Here is a 25,748-nt window from a genome sequence, read left to right as displayed (position 1 = left end):
AAAAAAAAAAAAAAAAAGAGGCAGCTTTAAAGCTTTTGTCAAATACTTGTCAAGTGACATGTAGCAATAGAAATTTAACAACCACTAGAAATCAAGATACTGGATACAGGCAAAGAAAAAAGTATATGCCTTCAATATATAAGAATATACATAAAAAGGAGTTCTAGCTAAGGTGCAATGTGACCCAACGAGAGAGAGTCTGTCATAGAATAATAAAACAGGGACGTCCATATAAGAACACAAAATAATCTCTATTTGGAGAATATGTTGAGTTGCATAGTACAATGCAATGCCACCACATGAACTTGGAAGCAGCAGCAACGAGCACATGAAGGGCCGTATAAAACTTTCAAACGATTTTAAGATATATTTTGCAAATTGGTGTAGAAGTCATTTAGGAGCAGTTCTGCAATAACGCAAAAACCAAATTACTGCATTTCCTGCAGTAAAATATTTCAAGTAGAAATCCTAATTGTTGCTATGTGGCTAGTTCGCCTATAAGTGTTGTATTTGACTGCTTGAAAAAAAAATACAGCAGCTTGCACTATGTGTATTTAGAAAAGGTAAACAAGACCACTGAAAAAATAACATCATGCAGTTTTGTGCAAATTTAAAGGCAAACAAAGTTAGTTAGTAAGGAAAAAAAAAACAGGTTTTATTTCTCATATAAAAGCCTATTCTCTGCTTGCAATTTTGGGTTAATTTACCAATCTTGGCATGTTGTGAACAGGATGAAGTGCCCAAGTACAGAATTTACATCCTCTCTTGCAACCAATTAAAAACTAATCTAAACTCCAAACTGGGAAAAATAGAGGGAGAAGCTGGCAGCAATGTTTATGCAGTGGCAGTGTGAAGCATTGATGTTCAATCGCTTGGTGTGGGTTCTTTGACAAGTAGCGTGGTGTATCATAATGTGCAATATGATGTACATTCCTGCACAATATAGTGGGAGATCTGGAGGTGCACACTACTACCACTACTAGTTTTTGATTGCTTCTACCTGACTAAAAAAAGCATACAGAACATACAGACATGCAAAGAAAGATGAATGCACTCAAGGGCTTGTACAAACACAGCCCAGGCTCGGCAACATTTGCTCTCTTTTAGCAGATTCCCAGCATTGTGTTGAAATGCACTGGATTGGTTGCCCTAATGCATTATTTTCCCTATTTGTTATGAGTAAACAGGTTGAAGATATCTCTCAGGTGTGTACACCAGGTGCTGGCGAGACTGCTCCTACCAAACTGTCCTAGTAAGGAAATCTCCATAAAGTTAAAGGTGTTCTTGTCTTGGACATTTGTCACCAGAAAACTGTTGGATTGATTCCCTGCTTGCACGATTGTATGGGCAATGTTGTTCAATTAACCACCACTGTAGGAGATTACTGACACGCTGATCACTAATATAAGAGGATGTCACAATTGAAAAATATGATTTAAGAGTGGTATGCTAAACAGGAAATTAATCCACATTAAGGTTTTCATGCTTACTGCAATTCTTGGTATGCCAGGGCTGCTTGTCTGGGATGCTCAAGGCAAAAGAACGCTTCTGCAAATCTATGTACCTAAAAAGAATGACAGGCAAGTATAAGGCTTTGAACAGTTTAATCCAAGAGAGATAGAAAGAAAGAGAGATCTCCTCTTAGATTGTAAGCTCTTTTGGTCAGGGTCCTCTTCAGCTCCTGTGTCATTGTTTGTATCTGTCGGTCATTTGCTACCCCTATTTAATTTACAGCGGTGTGCAAAATGTTGGCGCTATATAAATTCTGTTTAATATTAATAAAAATATATACACACACACACCCCATTGCCTTTTACCACTGGAATTTGACACATAGAAATTAAATCTATCTGACCAACATGATCGAAGAGGATTGGCAAGTGAAAAAGTCCCATCTGCATATGGTAATTTCCTAAGAAATACACCCTTCCTACAGCAGTACTCTTTACCAACAAAAAGTAGGTCTCTGTACACTGCCAGGTGAACAGATATCAAATTATATGCCTAAAGCAACATAACATTTAAATGGCTGCTGCACAATTCTTATCATGTTGGTCAGGTGAAAATGGAAAGACATGAAGGGCCAGAACCATTAAAGAGCTTGACACTCAAAAGCGGAGCTCAACAACCTGCAATATTCTTCCTGGGCCAAATAGTCTGTAGTGTTTAATAAAAGTGCTACCAACCTCCTGCATTCTGTAATTTTAAAACAAATGACTAACCCTCTCCTACTCACTCTTAGCATATGATGTTCTTGAGCTACGATTGCTGTAATCTCATCTTGCAAGACAATAACTTCAAGAAACTGTCCCCAAAGAGCCATCAGCAGAGAACAAAGCTGCGCAAGGTTCATGTTAATCAGCTCTGCCAGTTCATCAGGATTATCTACTTTCTAATGAATAAATAAAAAAAGCAATGTTAGGCAAGTTAGAAATACAGTTGGTCCTAGTAAAAAGGTTTACGAGATATGTAGTTTGTCAAAGCAAAAATAAACTTTCCTTGTTTTTCTAATCAAGTAAACCTAAAGCTTTAAGGATATAGGAAATAATTGGTATACAAATACCTTAACATCTTCACATAGTTCCGACAGACGGGCGTCAACATCAATTTTTTCTAAGAAAATAACATGACATGAAAATAACATTAAACATGAATAGGGCCACAGAAGGCATCTATCTGCTTGGGAATTCGTTTTTACAAGGCCCAGAATGCAGTATTACATAAACCAGTATATGCATTTCATAATTAATAAGTAGTGTGCAATGTACTGTACAATAAATACTGTAAACTTTGTGTAATAAAACAAACAAGCAGAAATATATAAATATATGGGGAGAAACATGTGGAATGCATGACTATATTTTCTCTGCTAATAATATCAAGATGATCAAAATTTAGCTTTTTTACAAGCAATTATCAACATTGGACAGGTGTTGGAATAGATTTTTCCTTGTTGCAAAAGTGTAATGTGATGCTATAAACTAACCACTGAATCTGGCAAAAATATCTTGGTTGGCCTGTTTTTAAGATAAGATCTCACTTACCATTGAAAGATCTAATTAACTAAACAGAGGTGAGCATTAAGGGGTTATAACTACAAAGGCAGCCTACACACTTCAGCCAAAATCCTTCTGGAGAACAGAGAAGCTGACAACAGGCAAGAGTAGATGAAAATGACAAGTCCATAGATATACATGGTGACATGGTGGGCTGAGTTGGTAAAAATATTAAAATAACTCTTCTCCCCCCCCCATATTTGAGGTATTAGGATTTTTGCCTCTATTTTATATGGAATTGATCCAAAGGAGGGATAGTTATAATCCTCCTACGCACAAACCCCAATTCAACAACGTGCACCATTTGCTTTTTTTGGTATATGCACATTGCAGTTTTCAGTTCTTGAATTCAACTCATGCTTGAAAAAGGGTGGTTGCACTCTCCTCCTCTGCATTACATTTCCCTCCTCATAAAAGACATGAAAAATTAGCTACCTTTTTTAAAAATCACAATAAAATGGGCATTTTGGGATGGAAAATTACCACTAACACTAACAAACACTGAAAACATTACATAATTTCTATCTTTAAATGAGAATACTTTTGTGCTTCAAAGACAATAAAAATGAAGTAACACATATTTAAACTTAATTTTAATGTTTTTTTTCCCCAATCTAAACCCAAACCATATTTACAGATACCTACATTTATCCATAACAAAAGGGCCCCTCTCAGCTATCAATAATTCTGTTATGTATGTTTCAGTGGGTGAGTACTTAACTCAAAAACAGCTAGAAAACTAGAATATTCAGAAGGAATTTTGCAATGACATCCTAAATATTTCCTTCAATACAAATGATTGAACTTTTGCACCCTAGTCTTCCAAGCTGAAAATGAACATTGCTTTGAAGGTTTCAAGAAAGCTACCTTAAGCTTTTTGAAGCTGATGTTCTTAAGACTAGCATTGACAAGGTACAACTAAACAATTGAACTGTTTAAGCAAACACAGTTATAAGCAAACATTCTGATTGATTACAATTGTGTAATACATCACTGTCTAGAACAACATACCCAAAGCGGCTTCTCTCTCGGGCCAAGGGAATTTTCTTCTGAGTAGACGTTCATAAAGGACCTGCATGCGGGGCTTGGCTGATTGTAAGGATGGCACACATATGTACTAATTACACTCCTTTCATATCTGTGCTTTACGACTTAACTTGTGTTAGTGAGAAGTCAGACAGCGAGTAAGAGGAGATCAGTAAAGTAAAGCACAGACAGCTAATAGAGCTAGTAGATAAAGAAGATTTTTCTATGATGTACATTGAGACTTCTGAATTTAGTGCACTTCAGTTAGACCAGACAAGCTATTAATGTTGGCAATCAGAAAATCGCAAAGGTTAACATGCAAACTATGAAACTATTCAGATGAAGATCACTTATTTCTTTTTATGCAGTGTTGTGAAGGTATGGTTAATAAACACAGCAAGACAAATGTACATCATATAACAAAGCAAGGGAAAAAAGAAGGATAAAAAATAAAGATACTGATAAACTAGTAACTACAGAAAAAAAGAAAAAAGCACTACAAGATCTGATATTTGTATTTTTCACTATACTAACATTCCATAACGTGTAATAGAAGGAAAATAGTGCTGAAAGGCATACAGAATAAGAGGCATTTGTAGTCACTATCATTTTATAACACTGGCAATTTATCTTGAAAAAGTGCCTAGTAACTGAAGCACATGGTTAGTAATTAGTAAAAATGATCAGCACCAATGTTCCAAAAGCACTGTTTATTCTCAGTTCTATCCTAAAAAATATCCAAGCAACATTATGAGAAAAGTAAATGACTACTACAATATCATGTATATCACATATACACATATAGTAACATTATGCCATTACACATGCACTTCACCAGAAATTGTAAAATGATAAATATGAATACTCATTTAGGAATGCAAGTGCAATTGTCACTAATTAACTAAGCAGAGTAACAGTATTGGATTCAAAACACAAACAGCACTCATTACTTTGCTGTAGTGTAATTGTTAAATAAGATTCTACATTTTACAGACTGGGAGTGTGAAAAATAGAGTGTTCTAAGTTTATGACAAAAAGGATAATAGCTGGTCCAAGAACCAGAAGAAAAGTAAAGTAATAAAAAAGTGATTGTAAGAAGATAGCATAGATGTGCTTGGCTTTTTCATACTTACCCAACTCCAGTTTGAGGGAGGATGGTAAGTCTTTTGTTACAGTCATGAAATAACTGTATAATCCCTTAAATGATACCAGCAAACAGGCACACAGTGTATAATGAAAGTTGTAGGCATGTTGTAGGAAACATTCTTGAACCACAAAGCTGTTGCCCTAAAAATAGAGGTTCACATCAGCAGTTTGCAGCATCTACACATGCAAATAATACAACCTGGTAACTAGAACAGGAATTTTGAGCATCTAGGGGGGAACATTGATTAAAATTTACCACCCAGTACCTCATACTCTAGTGACATTACAACTATAGTACTTCACATTTTGACCAGAACCCCACTCCTGCTGAAACACTACTGTTTACATTTTGATGTTCTGGTATACACAGTAAAATAGGAACAATAGGCATCAGAGACGTTTTCATAACTCACAGGATTCCTTTCTCAAGGCACTTTGTCATGAGAGGTCCTGAAATGTTGGCTTGCCTTGCCTGTTTTAGGTCAATGGCCATGAAAAAAACGGATATCCCATATTGATCTACGTTCACTTAAACATTTAAGCAAAATGTTTCAGTAGCTTCTTACATCTGCAGACAGCTGCTTTGTGTAGTTACTGCCAAATACTACACTTTCCAGGGTTGGGATTGAAGACTCTTTATTCTGGGTGGGAGCATTTCTGTTTAACCAGGTATTCTTCATTGCTCGATGAAAGCTGATAAACAATACAGTTAAGAGTTCAGTTTTACACTCATAAAGGAAAAGTCAGAACATAGGAGAACGCAGAGACAGTAATTACATATTAAAGTATATGGGGTGAGGGGGGTGGGGTTGTTACCATCTTTAATAATAAAACTTCCTATGGCAAAAGCAATAATGCTAATAGTTAATAAATTATCAGTATCTATGATCAATTCACAACCTGTAGAAACAGATCCAATATACTGTGCCTGCCTTTGAATGTTTCGTAAAGATAGACTTATAGTGAATTTAGTACAACTAAAGTCACAGATTAGTTTAAAAACAAAACAAAACATTGAAGCTCCTTTCTGATATGGTCAAATAATAGTGTTTGAAATTTTACCAGGCAGACTGTGGCCTACCGATGTCAGACATAGGTTATCTCCCCCAGAATGTCAGGGACTGCAAAGCTTGCAGTATTCAAGAACACATTCTGCATCATTCCAAAATATTATTGTGAGGTCATTTTATAACGAGGTAACAAACAGAATCACATTAGCAAACCTAAAAGGAATTTCTCAAATAAAAGTAAGAGAGTCTGATTTGAGCTGCATTAAATGTTGGAGGGGAATTTTAAACATGCACTGATTGCAAAGGAACCCAACGATTACACAACTAGGAGAACTCAAGTTTTGCAAAGGCAATATCAGGAGGGCACCTGACAAGTATTACAAGTATTACAAGTAATAATATCTGGTAGTAGCTTTTGAGTCAAAAAGTATACTTGAATGGAAATCAAATGTTTGCCTGTTGGAAAAAAAAAAAAAGTGTAAACTGTACCCATGTAAATCCACGGCATGTTGCAAGAGGCATCAGGGTGACTACTTAAAGTATATTAGGACAAATGTAAGGTAAAAGCCTTTAATCAGCTCTTAGGACATGCCACGCGTGGTGTTACATCATAGTTGAATGATAGTGAATTACAACAGGATTAAAAAGAAAAAAAAAAAAGTAGAAAGGTACCTGATGAGCGGTTGATGCAAAGCAACCAGAGAACCATGAACTACAACAGATATGACTGACAGGTGAAAGTAATCGAACATTAAATTGATGTGGTGATGAAGGCCTCTATGTAGGTTAAAGTGCAACTTTAAATTCCGACTACTAATTAGTTGCAAGGAGTTCAAGTCATTCGGTCTAAAAAAAAAAAAAAAGTAAAAAGTCATACTTGAAGGAATATATTGTAATTATACCAATTCACTGAGAAGCAGTTATAGACATCCACAACAAAGGGAAATTTTAATCAAAAACATATCAATACAAAATATTAACCATAATTAACCCATACATATAAAGTGTTGAGTGCTTGAGCCACAACACAATACCCAACCAACACAGGTATATGACGTTAATATGTGCCAATATAAATTTATTCAAATTGTTAAAAAAACAAAACAAACTAACAGGGGTTCACATACTTATCCCGGCAAAGACTCTGACTTTTTAAAAAGGTTATCCATTACATCCCAATATAAAATGTGTTTTTTGATGAACAAGATTAGATTTTATGACTTGGATAATGATTAGATTCATTAAAAGCCATTCATGCAGAAATCAAGAAAACTTTAATATGGAGGACCTAGCTTGCTCTTGTTAACATATGCATAAGCTAGCTCACCCTCCCAAATCTTCTGGTCCTGAGTACAGTGTTGGTTATCTGACCCATCCTACCTGCTACCTCACTGGCTGCTGGGTACAAACTCAAGCCTGTGGTAAGCAGTGTGGTGAGTGGGATCATCTTTCCACTATCCCGGCAAAAACTGCTAATAAATTTCTTTTCACTTCTGTGGCATTAGCACCTAAAACCCAGGGGGAAGGGGGAAGTAACTTTTTTTTTAGCCTACAATTTATAGGCTATTTGCCTGTAAAAAGAATGCTTACTTGCCAGAAAAGACAACTAAATATAGGTCTGCTTTAAGGTTTGCAAACTATTTCTAACAACCATATATAATATCACTTAGCTAAGAAATGTAACAAATGTAACCTGAAGCCCCCCCCCAGCCACAGTCATTACAATTTGTATGTATCTTTTCACTTTGTTAGGCCACTAATATTGCTGTGTTACAAACAAAAAATAGTTGTTTATGACCAGCATTACAGTTAACACTGGCCTCCTGGGGTCCATGTGTATGGATGACCAGAATCCCTGTTTTGCCATTTTAATTTTTAAATAATGGTATTAAAAAGATGCAGTGGATGTTCAAAGTTTGAATATTTGTATTTAAAACTCAACAATTTAACATTGGCAACTTCCCCAACAGCTTTTAACCCAGATTTGTTTTATTAGCACCCTAGTCTTTATGATGAGTTTGTTTAAATAATATGTTATGATTCTCGAACATATTCTTGTTTTCCAACAACCTGTATATTTAAAAATCAGGTGACACAAATTGGACACAAGTGGTTTCCATTCAACAGCATTCCATTCATGCCATTGTTTCTGTTATACTACAGACTATTATGGTTTTCACAGCAAAGGATTGAATGCCTAATTAGGGAAAAAATTAGTTCTTTATATTTAAAGCTTACCTAAACTCACAATTTTCATTTTACATAAAAGGATAAACAATCCTTTTATGTAAAGTAAAAATTCTGTGTTTGTTTTAAGTGCAAAAAAAAAGGGGGGAGGGTACAGCACCGTAGCCTAATTTTCAATCACCTAGACGGTCGAGAATGAAGGGGAGCGCAAAGCCTCCCAGGATACCTACGTCAGGCTCTTGGGCCCTCCTTCTGCGCACAAAAAAAAGTAAAGACAAATTTTTTTTTCCATCCTACGTCACCCGATCTTACACCTGGGTCAGGTGACGTAGGATGAAGAACAGGAAAAAGAGAAGATGGCGGCGCCCCGAGCGCAGGCTGCAGGACGAATGCGGGAACGACGCGAGACCTGATGCAGGACACCCCCGGAGCGATCCGAGTGCCCTGTAGAATTGAAGGTAAGTGTATTTTTTTTTTGGCAGTTTTTGGTTTAGTTCATTTGGAAAGCAATGCATTTTTTTTCCTGACAATATAGACTATTTTGGGTAAAAGAGTGAGATAAAACCTTAAATCATATTACATTTTTCAAAGTCTTGGCAATAATTACAGATGAGATAATTATGATATTCCTGCAAACGCTGCAAACGCTGAGAGACCAAATCCTAGTAATTTTTTTTTTACTTACGAATAATCAGTGTCTGTAAAATAAAGGTCAATAGAAAGCTGAAACATCATCTCATTTAAAGTTTCCTCAATCTGTAAAAAAACAAAAAAAATTATCAGATTAATATTGGTGATTATATCCAGTGACTAATAAACTGTTCTCGTGTGATACCATTACCTTCTTTTCATCGAGGAGCATCTTGATTTTAAAATTCATGACATCATTAACTGCAACCTCCTCATTTTTGTACAGTATTTGAAAGATTTTGCTGCTGACTACAGTATCTTGCACTGAAGCTGGAAAAGCTAGATCATCACCTAAAAAAAAAAAAAAAAAAAAAAAAAAAAAAAAAAAAAAAAAAACACACATGAAAATTACATTTTAATTTATTCAGACTGCACTGCAATAATGAGACTTATATGGAGAAAATTTTTTATAAAAATACACACAACCATTATAATTCAACAAGGTACTGGAAACATTTTTCATGGATTTTGGTTCACATGGTTATGACCGAATCATGCAGTTACTGCAGATTTGTTGCCTGAGATGATCATCAGAATAATTATCAGAGGTGGCTATAAAGGGATAGACATGGCCAACCACAACACTGAAGTAGACTGGCATTTAAACGATTTTCGAACAGTACAAGGGGCTCAAAGTGTGTCAAGAAAATATCCCCCCACACTATTACGCCACCACCAGCCTGAACCATTGATACAGGGCAGGATGGATCTATAGATTAATTTCAGACCCTGCATCCAAAGGTTGCAACAGAAATCAAGACCAAGCAATGTTTTTCCAATTTTGAGGAGTCTGAGCAGACTGTAGCCTCACATGCTCATTCTTATCCAACGTAAGCGGTAACCCTTTGTGTGGTGTCCTGCACCTGTAGCCCATGTGCTTCAAGGTTTCAATGTTGTGTATTCATAGATGTTCTTCTGCATGCCTTGGTTGAAACAACTGATTATTGGAGTTACTGTTGCCTTGCCATAAAATCATTCCAGTCTGGCAATTCTTCTCTGGCAATAAGAAGTAATTTTTTACGGAGAAATGCAACTCACTGGATACGATCTCTTCTTTAGCCAATTCTATGTATACCTAGAGATTGTTGTATGTACAATCCCAACAGATCTACAAGTTTTGAAATACATTGACCTGCCTCATACGAACAACCATGCCATATTCAAAGTCACCTAAAATCACCTTTCTTCTTCATTCTGATGCTTTACTTTCAGCAGGTTGTCTTGACAAGGTCTACATGCCTAAATTAACTGAGCTACTGTCACGTGATTGGCTGAATAGATTTTTGTGTTAACTAGCAGCTGAACAGGTGTACTTAAAAAAGCGCCTTGAGTACATGTTCATACAAAGCACTTTCATATATTCTTTATAACATGTTAAATTTATAATTCTATATAATATTTATAATGGTAAACCAATTATTGTGTCCCTTCAAATAGACTGTATATAATAGGAATTTATCATTTTTGTATCACAACTCTCTTAGATTAAATGTGGGGTAGACTTAGTTCACATTCAGTACATATCTAAAAATTTGGATTTACGATAACTAAAAATGTTTTGTCAAATATTGCCAAATAAATTTGTCAAATATGTCAAACAACCAAAGGAAAGTTCTGAAATGTATCAGGATACTTTGGGGAACACAGGAAAAAAGCAAGAAGCCCTAATCATCCTCCAAATCACAGTACTAGCATGAATAGGGGACTATATGGCCCGATCCTCATGTTTTAGGAGAAAGTATAATGTATTCTTTATTAAGCATGTTTATCACATCAAACATGACTAGTATAATCACATTACTCTCTCTCAAAATCCTAGTTGTCTGGCTGTCTTTTGCCTAACCACAATTAGTCATTGTCCTCCGGAGTACCTGGAGGAAACCCACGCAGACACAGGGAGAACCTGCAAACTCCATGCAGAAAATGTCCTGGCTGAGATTCGAATCTGGGACCTAGCGCTGCAAAGGCCAGAGTGCTACCACTGAGCCACCATGCTGCCATGGATATAACAGACAGAAACCAGCATTTCTAAAAGGATCCATCAGCAATAGCTTCTTATAGATTTCTAAGAACTTTAGGATAAAGTATTCCCCACACAGAAAGTAAATCTATGTAATGAGACAAATGATTCGGATTGGAATGCAAGAAGGAGCCATAAGGTACAAGCACAGTGTGGAACTGAACAACACTAAGCAGATCCTTGTACATTTGTAACTACAAAAATACAGATGGCTTTAAATGGAAAAACAATGTTTACACTGTGCTCACTGGGCATTCAATTTAATATTAAACATACCAAAATGTCTTTTCAGATGGTCAAAAGGTGACAGGATAAAATAAATGGTTGAATAGATGGGAAGGCAATGTTTAAAATTTATATTATAATGATCTTTAATTATAATCTTTATATATCTGCTGTATTCCAACTAGTTACTGTTAAAATAAAATAAATCTACAAAGTATATAGATCAACAGGCAAATGAAAAGATTGTATTTTCATTAAAGAACAGAAAGCAAACATCATTTTCACTATTATTGTTACGCTTCATCGAGTTAGAAGTCCAAGGAATGCAGCAGCCTACGGTTTACTGGATGTTTAGAATTCGTACTTTTGCAAGATATGTGCCCCAGGCTCTGACAAGTCCTGAACAAGGTCAGCATCATTCACCCTTAATAATGATCATATCCATAGATGTCTGCCATATGTAATGAGTGTCCATCATATTTCTGGGATTTACAGTGCTTCACATGCTTAGTATTTTACAAGTGCAGGATCTAAAATAGGAGCATTGTGTATTAGACTATGCACTGGTTGACCTAAGAAATTCTCCAGTTAAAAGCAATCTATTTGTTGACACACAGAGAAGGCCGTTGCCAGCAGCTTATGTTACTTTCTGCGTGGATAGTGGGGGGTCTCTGTGTGTTCATCCCTTTCAGCTATCCCAAGCAGTGACAGCTGTCTGATTTCTGTTTAAAACCCATTCTAAAGGCCTCTGGCATGAACATGGAATTACTTTTGTTAACAAGCAGCAGCATTATGAATACTACCAGATTATATTTAAAAAAAAACAAACAAAAAAAACATTGCAGTAGAAACAAAAGGTCTGACACCTTAAATAAATTAAAATCTCTGCTTTATTGTCTTTTTGACAAGCGAGCTGAGCTACACCTTCCACACTTTAATTTTACAAGATGACACTGCTACTGACACATTACATTCCCACTGCATACCATTGTGCCTTTTGAGTTATTAGTTAAGATGATCTCAGCACAGAAAATAAATTGTAGATGTGGTTACTTGCTTTTCATCAGACATACAAGAGACAATTTATCCAAAGAAAGTAGCAGTTCCAGAACAGATCAGCAAATCACTGCATACTCTTTAAATAAAATATTTCCCTTAAATGTACATAACATGTACTAAACTGGTCATCTGACATAGTGGATTTTATTATGCCTTTTCATTTAGTTTACTCTGTGTAGTAAATTACTACACACCAAGGACTAGCAGTTTCAATATAACATCATAGTTCTTAATTGAAGTATAAAACGGCAGCACCAAAGTTAAATATAAAGTCCAGTCTCTAAAACTGCAACATTTTGAGTCACAGACAAAATGGTTTATCAAGTATGAATAAAGCCATTGTTAATTCCAAACCTGTACGGATTTATGTTTCAATAAATAAAGAATTATAATGTTTTAAAAAATTGGAAACGTAAGTCCTTTTAAACATCAATTTTTAACTCTAATGGGTACATTTACAAACAATTCACATAGAATTAGTAGTAAAGAATTTACCAAAAGTGCTTGTTTTATCATATATATTTTATCATATCAAATATACCAAAACTATTAAATTGGCATACAGATGAGTTAATTGATTATCAGGTGTCATTCTCCATTCACCCACTAGGTGTTGCTATGTACGTTTTCATTTGTAATAAATGCAAATGTACTAGCTGTCCATCTAAATTAGACAAAAACACACTGCATCAGCCGCACAATGAAGTAAATGAATAAAGAGCACTATGTACAACATTGGTACTTCACAAACCAGAAGGAAATACATAAATAAGGGCCAGAGGATTTTTCTTTTCCTACAACTACTAAACAGGTACATTTCTACAGCTAAACAATAGCATAGAATAAAACAGGTCTGACCACACATCATGTAACACGCACCTGTAACACGCAAAAGGCTTGCTTCAATTTTGTGTGGAACCCGGGGAGGGATTTTCATGGTCGCACGAAGCTGGTAAAATCTAAACAAGGGAAAAAATTAAAATCAATGTAATTCTTATTTCCTCATCAGAGAAAAACACATGCTCTGGGGTACTGCTCAGTTGTGGCCTTCTGACGTTCTATTAATTCCAGAAAAGTGATATTAAGGTATGTAGTAAAATGTGTTGCTGATAGTAATTTAATATATATTCAAGCACCTGGTAACACTGAGTGAAAGACAGGGGGCCTTGTCTATCATTTGCTTTTAAACTCAAATCAGAACTGCACAATGCCAATTAGGCTATTACCAATTTTCCCCCTAAATATATAAGGTTATTTGTAGGCTAGTCATTTAAAAATTAAGTATTACCCAAAAGTGGGCAAGCAATCTATATACATTATGCAGCAAGTTGTTTTTTCTTTCTAAAAAAGTTTTTGAATGTACCACACCTTACCTTGATTTAAAAAAAAAAAACACATATGGATTAATATAATGCCTTCCAGTTGCCCTATTTACAGGGAGCTATACAAATGTAAAACCACTTTCTTGTACTGACTATTAAAAGGTAATTTCACTCAACCTATGCATATTGTATACACATGCTACTTGAGTTTAAACGTATGCTTATCCCATAGCATGCTTAGTGTTAACTATTACTACAGAGGTTACAGTATTTATAGAACATTTTTAGCAATATTTCATTACAAGTTCTCTTTAAATAGTTGCATGTCTAATTGACATTTGCTTTGGGAAAGGCACTACCAGGACTATCAAGCATTACTAGCTTTACCCTCCATTGATAATGTGCCTATTACCCGCTACATCATTTGACAACAACCATGCACTAAAGAGGTACTTGTGTAAAGAACATGTAATTAGTAGATACACAACCAAACCCAATTGCAAAAAACAAAGACAGTGAGGGGGGGAGGGGGTAAATTACTGTTCAAATTACTCATTTTAAAATGAAAAAAAAATCTTGTATTCATACTAGAGCTTAACAAAGCAATAAAATACCTACAATGGAGTTTGTATACAGGCTTTGGTTATTCCTTAACAAAATACATCTGCATCTATGTTGAGCACTTCTCACCACATTGATTCAAATCTTGATTTATTATAAAAGCTATGCTAAACCTGCTTTTTTAGCATGAAATTGATTTAAGGTTAAAAAGGTAGGAAGTTGACATGAAGCTATTTTTGTTACTACCATTTTCATATATGTTACACAAAAGGAAATATAGATTCTCCTCCCAACAGGAAATCTTATAGCAAAAAAAAAAATTCCAGATTGCTTTTGCTGATGTCCGTCTGTAAATGTCAATTGCCTACTTGTTATGCTGATCCTCGGAGCTGCAGACCTGTTCAGAGTTAGCAACCATGAAACTATCAAAAGCCAGATCTGACTTTGCTTTAAGACCAGAAAGAATCAAAACAAAACCATGGCACAAAGAGAGGCAGCCATAACCATCTTACAAATGTAAAAGGCTAAGCTAAGGGTTCGCTAGTATAGCTTAAAGTGGGGTTGGCAAAACCAGAAAACATGGAGAGATGGCCAGCGCTAACACAAAAATAAATGATCATTACCTCAATAAAATTAGTGCAGTCAAGGCATAACTGATACACTGCTATTTTATTAGCAGCCCAAAAATTGGGCCACAAATCAGAGGGCAATGTATTAGTGGTTAAAGTCTCCAGTAACAAAACATATCAACAATGAAGCTCATACAAAAAAAAAAAGTTCTCTGCACTGATCCTTTTATCTCCCAACCCCATTACAAAAAATATTTCTATTACTGCGGATATCAAAAAGCTACATGACAAGAAAATTAAGTTACAACAGGTAAGGTTGCACCATAACAGAAATGTTAGGTATGGAAATCATGTCCGATCTCATCAGAGTCCGGGAATAATGTGTTTTAAGAACCACCATGAAACTGTGTATATTGTGGAAAAACAGATACTTTTAATACTATTCTGTGGCTTTTTTTGCAACTTAGCACCTTTACTGACATTTAACAGTTGTTCTATAATTTAATACAGTCTGTAGTAGCAGATGAGGAAACATTCTGTAAATGAATAATTGAACAAGCAAGATGACTACACATACTGTAGTACTGCAATGTACAGTGCTGCTCTCTATTTTTGAATATTTAAAGTTGAACTCCAGACAAACAGATTTTCATATCTCCAACACACAGCCCCATCAGACAGGAAAGTGAATCCAATTTTTCTCTGCTTCACTTTTACTTACAGATCCCATGTCTACTTTTATATTGTGACTGGACACTGAAAGGTGAAGCAGTAGAGAGCCCACATCTGTTGATCCTAACTGGATCCTTGATCAACATTTTTCACCAGTTTGTGTAAGCTTTGCTGTACAGTAGTAAGCAAAGGCCTGATATGAAGCCAATTTCGGGTAATTGCACAGCTTTTTTTAATGTGTATTTACATGTGCCTTTTCTACATGATAATGTAGACTTAAATTTAAAGCCTTCCCTTCTAAAAATGTGTGTTGCCTATGCATCATAAAAATTAGGATTGAACAAGGCCATAAATATCGCAATACAGGGGTCACACATTTACATTTAAATAATTAAAAAATAATAATAATACAAAAAAAAAACACACACACACACACACAACCATGAGCAGAGTTGAGCTTTACTATCCTTGGTTGAAGATTGTGACTGATGGTCTGATAAATGTGGAAAAAGTTAAGGATCCACTGTGGTTAGACTACTAAGCACTGTGTAAAGGTTTAAAAAAAACAAACAAAAAAAAACTTTTCCCATAATCTCTGACCACAACCTTGTACAATTTTCTTTCCTTATGTTGTCTGACCATATGACACAGGAACTTTCAGCCTCTCTACAACCCTTACTCATTCTCCCTTCCTTCCTCACTGATCATTACCATTACACATTTTCCTCTACCCTCGTTTCTGTTGCTTCCCTCTCCACGCCAATCATCATCCCTGACCTAATAATGAGAATAGACAACTGACACGGTGAACACCACTGGGGCAAGTACAGTATACATAACCATTTTCCCAATGCACACAAAAGCAGGACCCAACACTGACCAAACAAAAATACTTCTCCACATTCACCTCTTCAAACTCCCACAAAACCAAACAGTTGCTTAAAATCATCAACTAATCTCTCACTCATCTACAACCATTTTTTTTTAAAAAGAAAAGATCAATATCAAAAACAGTTTCATTCTGCAAGATATTATTAAGCACATCGACCCCTGACTTTGCCTTCTTCCAATAAAGCAAACAAAGGTCCTCACGTGTCTCCACGTCCTGTCCTACTACCTAACACCTCGATCCTATCTCATTGCACCTCATCTTGTCTCACATTTGCCTTGGAAGTCCTATACTCAAAGATAATGTAAACTGGTGTTGCTAAAGTGAGAAAATGAGAATAAAATGTTTTGGCTTCAAACAACGATAACACATCAATAACTTCTTCCCCTTAGGCTTGTTGTTTAGGTAGAATATTTGACTTGGCACTCTCGTTCAAACTCACATTAACACACTAATTACTTTCTGAAGGCTCCACCTATAAACATTTCTGGCAATTGCTCCTTCCTTACTCTTGACACAACTAAACCACTTTCATTTTAGTGTAACTTGCTTACAGACACACTCTTTTCTGTGATCTGCCTGGAATCTGCCAGGCAACACAGCAGTCACTCCTAAACTGATACAGTACAAATGCACATGCATTATAGAAATAGTGACTGAGGTTGCTAACACTGGATAGGTAATGTTTACCACAAATATTTAAATATCCTTAGATAAATGGTAATGATAAATGTAAAGGTAAAGTTCCAGAGGATAGCCACGGCCAACAGGTTTTTAAAAAACCAAATGGTGCCTAAAACTCCGTCACTCCTTGCACACATAAAAGTGATATAGAAGCCAGCATGGGACTAAACTTGCAGTTTCCCTTGCAAAAGCATTTTTATGTTTCACTGAGGCCATCTGAAACTGTGGTTTCCTTTTTCATATATTTGAGGAACTTGCATTGATTTAGAATAAAGGAGCCACATCCTAAACTTTTCTGTCTGGCTCACAAAAGTCAAACATAAGCCTACTTGAAGATTAATCTTTCAGCTAACACAGCAGTGATTAAACAACAAAACATGAAATACATTTTACAATAGTCTAAGGCTCTAGGCCTTAAAAATGAAAATTTGCCAAATACAAAACAGCTTTGAATGCTATCAGAAATTTCTTACAGAGCAGATCACTGCATGAAATGTATCTATTATCATCAGTTAAAACTCCTAGACAGTATTACCACTCAGAGATGTAAGATAATGACAAAATGTAAATAGGAGTAAACAAAAGTAGTGTCATAACAGATGTAGAGGGCATGCTAAAACATGCATTTCCTTCTCTGCCAAAATAATCCTAGTCATAAATTAATTTAAATTTAGAAGAAGCGATTCGACAAAAAGGACTCCAATGTAAAAGTTTTATATAGAAGCGGACTGGGTGAACAAGATGTTTAAGCATCGCTTCGGATTGTAAACCTCAGTACTCTAAATTTCTCTTAACTGACTCAGCCAGACAAAAGGTGGTTATACCATTGTGTAAACCATCGTAGGAAACCACTGAATACATGCAAAGTGTATGTACAGGCAATATTAACAAAAAAAAAATAATAATAATTTAATGACCCTGCTTGAGATTAGGGACCAGGCACAAGATATCTCTGAATTTATTTTTTTCTAGTTAGGACAATTTCTCTATTTCATAAAAAGAAATAGTTAATGTACAAGGGTATACAATTACTTTTGAGCTAAAAAAAAACAAAAAAAAAAAAAAACAGATTTACATGACAAAAAACAGATTGAGGATTATTTCCTTTTTCCTATTCAGAGAGGTACACTGCACATTTGTCAGGAATTGTGAAGTCCAAAGCAATAAATATTACAAACAGTAGTTCTCAAATTTGACAAAATGGAAATCATTTTGTAACTATTCTCATCTATGATCCATCACAGAAATCGGAATGGCATAGTTAGCAACAATGATATGTTAAGTTAACATGGGGGCTTCCATTTCTGCCACCTTCTGAAAATGCTACATATCTTGTTGTTTTGAGAACCTTCTGGCTTTTACACTTTTTACATCTCATCCAGACAAGGATGCATCAGATCAGAAAATTTAGAATAAAGATGTCTTTATCAACATTTGAGTTAGAAATTCAAAGTAATAAAGCCACAGGGCACGTTTAATAGTAAAGCAAGCAGCCTTTGCAGATTACAAATTCAGCAACAGCTGACCCAATTTCTTTTTCAGGAAAGGTTTACTTTAACAAAGTCACACCTAAATGTAGTGTACAGCACTCCTGGTTTGTGAGAGGCTGACTAATCGTGAGAGCCTGCCGATACTTGAAAACATATTGAGAAGCAGAAATGTTCTAGGGCTTGGAATGTATAATGTAAAAGTATGAAAAATATGAGGCATATTAAAGCAACAAAATCTGAAAACTCACCCTCTTTGAAATAAATCCACATTGTAGAATTTCTGAAGCTCCACTGAAAATTCCACGGTGGCCTGAACATCACTCATTTTGATTGAAGATTCAGACACCAAAATCTAATAATTTACTAAAAAAAGAAAAAAGAAAAAAAAAAAAAAAACACCAAAAGGTAAATAAACTGCCAACAGGTGCAATGACTACAAAGTATTTTAATTACTTTATGACTGATGGTGAGCAAAGCAGTGGTCTGAAACCACAAGAACCTAGAAAATAATTGTTAAAGAGTTACATATAATGGTTAAAGACTTAATAAAATGAAAGCATCTTATTTGTTCACAAACACAACAGAAACACTGCTTTAGTTAGGTATCCACTACTTTTTTTAGATTGATATTTTTTTAGATGTTCAAGTCTATGAATGTCGCTTATGCATGCTGTTTTCGAAGGCTTTTTTTGAATGCTGAACACAACACTTCCAGTTGGGCAGAGCTCCTGCAATTGTGTTCAACTAGAAGCCCTGGGCAGCCATGGTTACCTATCCCCAACTGCTCTCTTTACCTATTGGCTGAACACAATGACAGGAGCTCCAGCTGGTCCGTGGTCCGGTCATTGTATTCGTCGATGAGCCCTGGCCCCCCCTTCTTGGCCTACTGGTGAATTAGTTGAACACAGATAAACAGTGACCATTGTTGGAGTGCCCACTGTTTTGCCCACCTGGTGGAACTCCTATCAATGATAGGATGAAATACCTCCCCAGTCCCAAGCTGTGGACAGTAGGTGCCCAGGAGCAGTACATGCCAGCATTTTTTATTGCTAGTCTGAACAGGCCCATCTCATCTATTAGCATTTATCCAATTCAGAATTGCCCTCATTAGAAAACAGGATTCTCAGGAATGTGTGGGAATGTGGCTATCCAGAGGTGACAAAGCTATGTCAGGCAGAACAGTCCAGCATATGGCAGTAACATGATGCTTTAGAACAGTGCTCAACCCAGAAATTTTTTCAAGCCGGGTGGGAAGAAATTTTAGGTGGGTGGCGGCCCCTGTATTGTGAACAAACTGTTTGGTAACCACCCAAAAACAGCCGGGTGGGTGCTGAAAAGTGCCGGGTGGTGCGCCCAGCTAAAAGTGCCTGGGGAGAACCCTGTAGAAGTATTCTACATATAAGCCTAGGTAGCTCTTGGTGTCTACATGAAATACCTGTAGGAATTGCTCCACCCCTTCTTCACCAGTGACCATTTCTTTAAAGAGTATCAATAGCTTTTGTATCCCATTCCAGAGTTCATCTTTCACTTCTACTGGATAAAAATGAGAAACTCCATTTTATACAGTGACACCAGACGATTGTCTCCACTGGCTTACTTACTCTTAAGATTTACTCTGTTAACTACAACTGTTACTTCCCCTTCAGTATCAGTTGTAACTAGGACAAAAAAGGGGTGAATTCCCCAATCAGGGAAACTGGCAGCAAATATAAAAGCATATTTCTGCTTACAAACACATTACATATATCACTACCCTGCTTACTATAAACTTTACATATGCTACTAAAACTTTACCAAGAAAGAAATTTGTATACCCTTCAATTAAAAGTAAATACAGTATATAGCTTTTTTTGTTAATAATTTTTGATAGAGCTGGACAGAATTAAAAATCCTTTCAGGCAACTTTTTATTTTTGTCCATTTCCCCGTGCATATTTGCCTTTACTTCCTGTCTACCAAGGGCAACTTAGAGCAGTTAAACCTGACAGGGGTCCCATCTTTTCCCTTTTCTACCCAAACCTAAAATACATGTTTTGGGTAAAGATTTACTTTCACAAATACAGTTCTGCTGCATGCTTATGTAATAAGTAAAACTGTTACTTTGCCAGAATGGTTTGTGATTTTATTTGCATGCAATAAAGTCACAGCAATTTGCATATTCATGTGAACTAACAGATGCTGCAAGAGCCCACAGATCAATTATTCCCAGGGGTATTTAATTATGGAAATTGCTCTGTAATATTAACAGGTGACAAAGTACAGCTGCATTTAAATAATCTGGTGATTCAGAATCAGAGATACGGAGAACTACAAACACTACATGTGTGCTTAAAAATTCAAGCTGTGCTAAAAGATCCAAACCGATACCGGTACTGCGTGATAATTTGTATACTTCTTCTTTGAATTATTTAATTTTTAGGTTCATTGTATATTTTTCCTTAGGGTTATTGAAATAGGAACTATGAATGAAACCGAAAATTACACATATGATGCACTATGTTACCAGCATTATTACATCAGTTTTTTTTTGAGTCTCCCCTGTGATATAAGTTTATGAATTATTGATCCTTCGAGGAAAGACATTTTTTTCCCACTTCCTATAACAAGCTAATTTATTTTAGCCAAATCTAATAAAGACAACCCACAGCTAAAAAATTGAGAATACAACAATGATTTTTCTTTTCTTTAGGGGGACAAAAAAAGTACTAAAATACAAGAAGAAAAGATGGCCAACCTAAGCAACCTGGTCAGTTTTATATAGTATTATAATATATTGTAATTGCCACTTTTACTAGAAAGTGGAAAAGTTATAGATCTACGGGCACAACTGAAATTAATATATAAAGATATATATAGGACATATATATAGGACATATGAAAAAATATGGATCAGACAGGTGGCATTTTAACTTACATAATCTAGGTATACCAAGAATAAAAAAAAAAAAAGTTAACAAGCCACAGTGTAGAAACTTGTAAATGGATATGCTTTCAGGAAAGTCTGATTCCATAGTAGTCATATTGGTACAAATGGACTATCTTGATGCCTTTTACCATTTAGGCAGGGCTTCTCATTTTAGGTAGAAAACACAACAGAAAATGTAGCATCTGTTGTCAGGTTGTATAATAGCATTTCATTTCACAGACAGGAAAATACTGTTGAAGAACTAGCTAGGAAATTGCGAACATACTAGCAATGTTGACCATATACATTGAAGCAAGTTGCCAGCTTCTCTAGAGTCCAAGATGTTCTACACCCACACAAGAATGAATCAGGACATGATCTCTCTGTCAGGCTAACAATAGTGTCCTAAGCATTAATAAACAAGGAATACCCATCAAACTACAAGATTCAGGAAAAAACAATGGAACAGATGTGCAGATCTGTGTCAAATACAAAAGAAACATTAAAAGCCTATAACAAAGTTTTAATTTATGGTCAGTACTTATTCCTTTTCAGTAGGAAAATACCTTTTTAGTTATATTTTAAATGAATTTGACAAAATCTCTGTCAAGAACATGTTTGCAAAAGTAACAGACTTAGAATCCTTTTGATACTTCTGTTGAAAATCAATGTAATGCTCGATTTATACCCCGTAAATGTGCTTCTATTTGCCATTGCCCTTTGAATAAGCCATCACATGAGTCTATAACTATGGAACGGACCAGTTTTTTGCGCCATATAAAGCAGTTCATGATTGCAAAAACTGTTGTCCAAATTTATCCAAACTGCTGAACTAGGTTAATAGCAGTATAAATATTATGTAAACCTACAAGCAATACATTTGCTTTGAAAAAATTTTTAAAAAGAATTGAGGGGCCAATATACTTGTCTAGCTACTCTAATGATTTATTTCAACCTGCATGACTGGGATAGTAATAAAGGGAAACTGTGTGACCCTATGGCACATATCATACCAATAACATACTATCTTGTTTTCTATGTTTAACATAAACATCCTTTATGTATAACGCTATAATGCCATTTTCTTTGTTATACAACATTACTTTAAATTAAATATCTAAGATCTTAAAGTGGATGAAGTTGCTTAACCCACACCACAGCAATGCATTTTATTTCAAGGAAACTGTATAGTATTTAAACAGCTTTTTAAGTTTTAAAGAGATCACTTGATCACTATTCAGTCCTATAGACCTAGGTGATGAAAGACAGGGCAGTGGCAACTTGTGAGGATTCACGCTTTTAAAACCAGTCCTTGCATTGGAGCGGACTTTAGGCGTATGAGTGTGTGACAACAGGAACTAAAGACGTTAGACTTTTGGCATTGGAAAGGATCTTTCACAATCCTTTCCAACGCCAAAAGACTGAAAGATGCATGAATGAGCATTGTACATACAGTCCTGTTCTTCTCTATGGAAAGGGAGGGGGAAGAATGAGTGGGCGGCACCCCACTGGGCTCTCTCCCCTTCACTTGCATAAAGTTTGTGGATCCATCCTGGCAGATCCACAAACGACTAACAAACGACTTTAGACAGCTGCTGTACACACATCAGATTCTCAGCTGATACTAGCCCTAAAGCGATAATACAGTTAAACGATTCCCTCAAATGAAGGGTTGTGCTACTGGAATCTGTAGCCAATATCTCCTACCTTTACTTCATTTCAGCACTGCAGCCTCTGTAAGACTTATCAGAATTCAAATTCAATACTTTCAGTGTCGGATGCCTATTTTCCCCCATCACACATTGTGGTTCCATCCTCTGACCCCCAAGTTATCATAGGTTACAGAAGTGGGGAAAAGTGGTGGATGGAGCCACAGCACAGTGGTGAGTATTGTATGCTTAAGATGGTGGCTGAATCACTAGAATGTAGCAAAGGTAGTAGACACATAGCGATAGAAAAGGTGGGTTTTTTTAAATCAAGTTCTATAATTCCCACACATATAAGTTGTTCAGTCCCATGTACACAACTTAGCTTCATTTTCATTTGTCCTTACAGCATATATAACCCCCAAAACAAACAAAAAATGAATGCAGCTATTACATCAAAACACTATTAAGCTGCAATATGTCCTTTTCATCTTATTTTCATCTGGTAATCCTACAAATCACACACATCCTGCCCATGGATGGCTATATTTATTTCTCTATTGTGTATATGGATGAAGCTATGGTTGTTACAAAGGCCGGCCTTCAAACACGTCTGTCTATTCATCTCCATTATATGCACGGATGGAGGGGATTAACAGTTAAAACAAGAATGTTAAGAATGTTTTTATTAAGTTTATACTGGGCAAAATTACCAAATATTTTCTGTGGTTGATGAAAAATTTAGTAGCCTGTGGAGAGAGAAAAAAAAAGAAAACAAATGCAGCTATCACATCATCACATAAAATTAAAACAGGTGCACACCTATTAGTATTGAGTAAAATACCTTGAGTATTTTACCATCAGATATTAGGACATATGTACCAAGCCAGTGAATTGCTGATTAAAAATGCCATTAAAAACATCTCTTTATACAGAAACAGGCTTCTCCCAGGCAAGCAGAAAATTGGTGGCGATCAAAATGAAGGTGGTTTGCTGTCATTCAGACAGAGCCAGCCAATTCATGATTCTACCCAAACAAGAATCATGAACAGTAACTAACTGTACAGTTGTACCCAACATTGAGTAAGATTATTCCTAAGAACTGCCTTTTTTTCCCCATTTTGGATGCCCCAGGAGGCACAAGCTATGAGATTTTCCCCAACTGATTGTGCCAACCATAAAAATTCAAATTACCATTGGACTTTCCATCACATTTGACTTTAGATATAGTTAACATAGTAATCTTACTTACTGACACATACCTGACCAAGAAGCAACCCTGGAAGCAGACATCCTGCAAGCTTTGCCAACTTATGGATCCAGGTCAGTAAAATATCTGTACAGATGTGCAGAATCAAACATCACGGCCTGGAAAAAGGTGTCCCGGATGTCTGAAGGAGCCACTGCATTCAGAGGCTATCTAGTCAGGTATGTGCCCCGACAGATTCTTTTAAAATGAAACACTAAACTTGGCTTTAAGACCCCACTTTAATAATGACATGTGCAGCAGCAAAAGCTACTACTACACAATGTGCTTTTTAAACATCACACATGACAACAGCAGATTAACATATAGAGAATTATTCAAACAATAAAATCGTAAAGGAAAAAAAAAATGCAGGTCTTACCTCTGAAGAAGGAGTTTCCATTGCAGCTCATTTCCAGTTATCCATGCTTGCTGCCAGAAGCACATTGTCTGAACCTCAGAAAGCAAAACAGGAATTCCTTACTATTAATATTTCATTCCCTTTCCATTCTTCTGAGAACGCATACACACACACACACACACACACACACACACACACACTAATCAATGAACACTAAAAGCATTTGCTTCCTGTCTTTCCCTCCCGGTTGCCTGCAGCTCTTTAGTATTATGCTACATTAGAGGAAAACTATTTTCTCTGCTACAAAAACCATCCTGTGACATGTTAACCCATGTGACAGTCACCCAAATCTCAGGTCATTAAAATCCACTCATTCCCTGGCTCAGATGCATGGGTAAATTTATATTAATATTTATTATATAAATATATATTTTATATTAATGTATTTGATCCGATTCGATTTGTAAAATCTTTATCTTTGCATAACAAAATGCACAACATTTTGACCATATGCCACAATGTTTTTATTTATTAAGGCAATAAAAACTGCAATCCTATGACCACAATAATATATCCTAGTGCAACCAAATTTCAATTTCCTTCAGACTAATATTAACAGGAAAATCAGATTGGTTCCCATGAGAAAAACACTTTATCCTGTTAAAGATGTCCAATCTTGTGCATGCTTCCATGCATCAGGCCAATACATAAATATTCTACATAAAAACTTTTTTTAAATACATTTTCCATCTATTATTTTGCTTAGCGACTTTACTATACAAACAATTCTGCATATTGATCTAAAATAAAATACATTGTCCTACATAAGTCATTTTTAATTGCACAAAGAAACCCCCTCCTATTGCTTATGGAGTCTGAATGGCCCTGCAACTAATAAGCCTATTTAGCTAGCTTTTGGACAATTTCCAAATTAAGTTTAACCACACTACTACGGTGTGCTTAGAGATTCAATCTGCAGGCCATT

The 25,748-nt window shown here is 35.8% G+C and overlaps 1 protein-coding gene across 9 annotated transcripts in view; it reads right to left on the bottom strand.

Moving 5' to 3' along the window:
• The window catches only part of FAM135A (family with sequence similarity 135 member A), a 59,519-nt gene that overhangs the window by 19,746 nt on the left and 14,025 nt on the right, over positions 1 to 25,748 (bottom strand). For 2 of the 9 annotated variants that reach the window (XM_072408495.1, XM_072408492.1), the window contains exons 2-14: positions 24,785 to 24,858; positions 23,870 to 23,905; positions 18,855 to 18,969; positions 13,299 to 13,378; positions 9,267 to 9,406; positions 9,111 to 9,181; positions 6,911 to 7,084; positions 5,795 to 5,921; positions 5,216 to 5,369; positions 4,068 to 4,145; positions 2,564 to 2,613; positions 2,237 to 2,392; positions 1,491 to 1,564 (exon numbers count right to left, since the gene is read on the bottom strand). In XM_072408495.1, coding sequence (XP_072264596.1) covers positions 1,491 to 1,564; positions 2,237 to 2,392; positions 2,564 to 2,613; positions 4,068 to 4,145; positions 5,216 to 5,369; positions 5,795 to 5,921; positions 6,911 to 7,084; positions 9,111 to 9,181; positions 9,267 to 9,406; positions 13,299 to 13,378; positions 18,855 to 18,931 — 1,181 coding nt within the window. In that variant the 5' untranslated portion in view covers positions 18,932 to 18,969; positions 23,870 to 23,905; positions 24,785 to 24,858. Of the gene's footprint in view, positions 1 to 1,490; positions 1,565 to 2,236; positions 2,393 to 2,563; positions 2,614 to 4,067; positions 4,146 to 5,215; positions 5,370 to 5,794; positions 5,922 to 6,910; positions 7,085 to 9,110; positions 9,182 to 9,266; positions 9,407 to 13,298; positions 13,379 to 18,854; positions 18,970 to 20,041; positions 20,137 to 23,869; positions 23,906 to 24,784; positions 24,859 to 25,748 lie in introns of all 9 variants that reach the window. The other 7 variants (XM_072408494.1, XM_072408493.1, XM_072408489.1 and 4 more) reach the window with 5 other exon arrangements.

Source organism: Pyxicephalus adspersus, chromosome 4, assembly GCF_032062135.1.
Source record: "Pyxicephalus adspersus chromosome 4, UCB_Pads_2.0, whole genome shotgun sequence".
NCBI lineage: Eukaryota > Metazoa > Chordata > Amphibia > Anura > Pyxicephalidae > Pyxicephalus > Pyxicephalus adspersus.
This window is presented reverse-complemented; position numbering and strand designations above follow the sequence as displayed.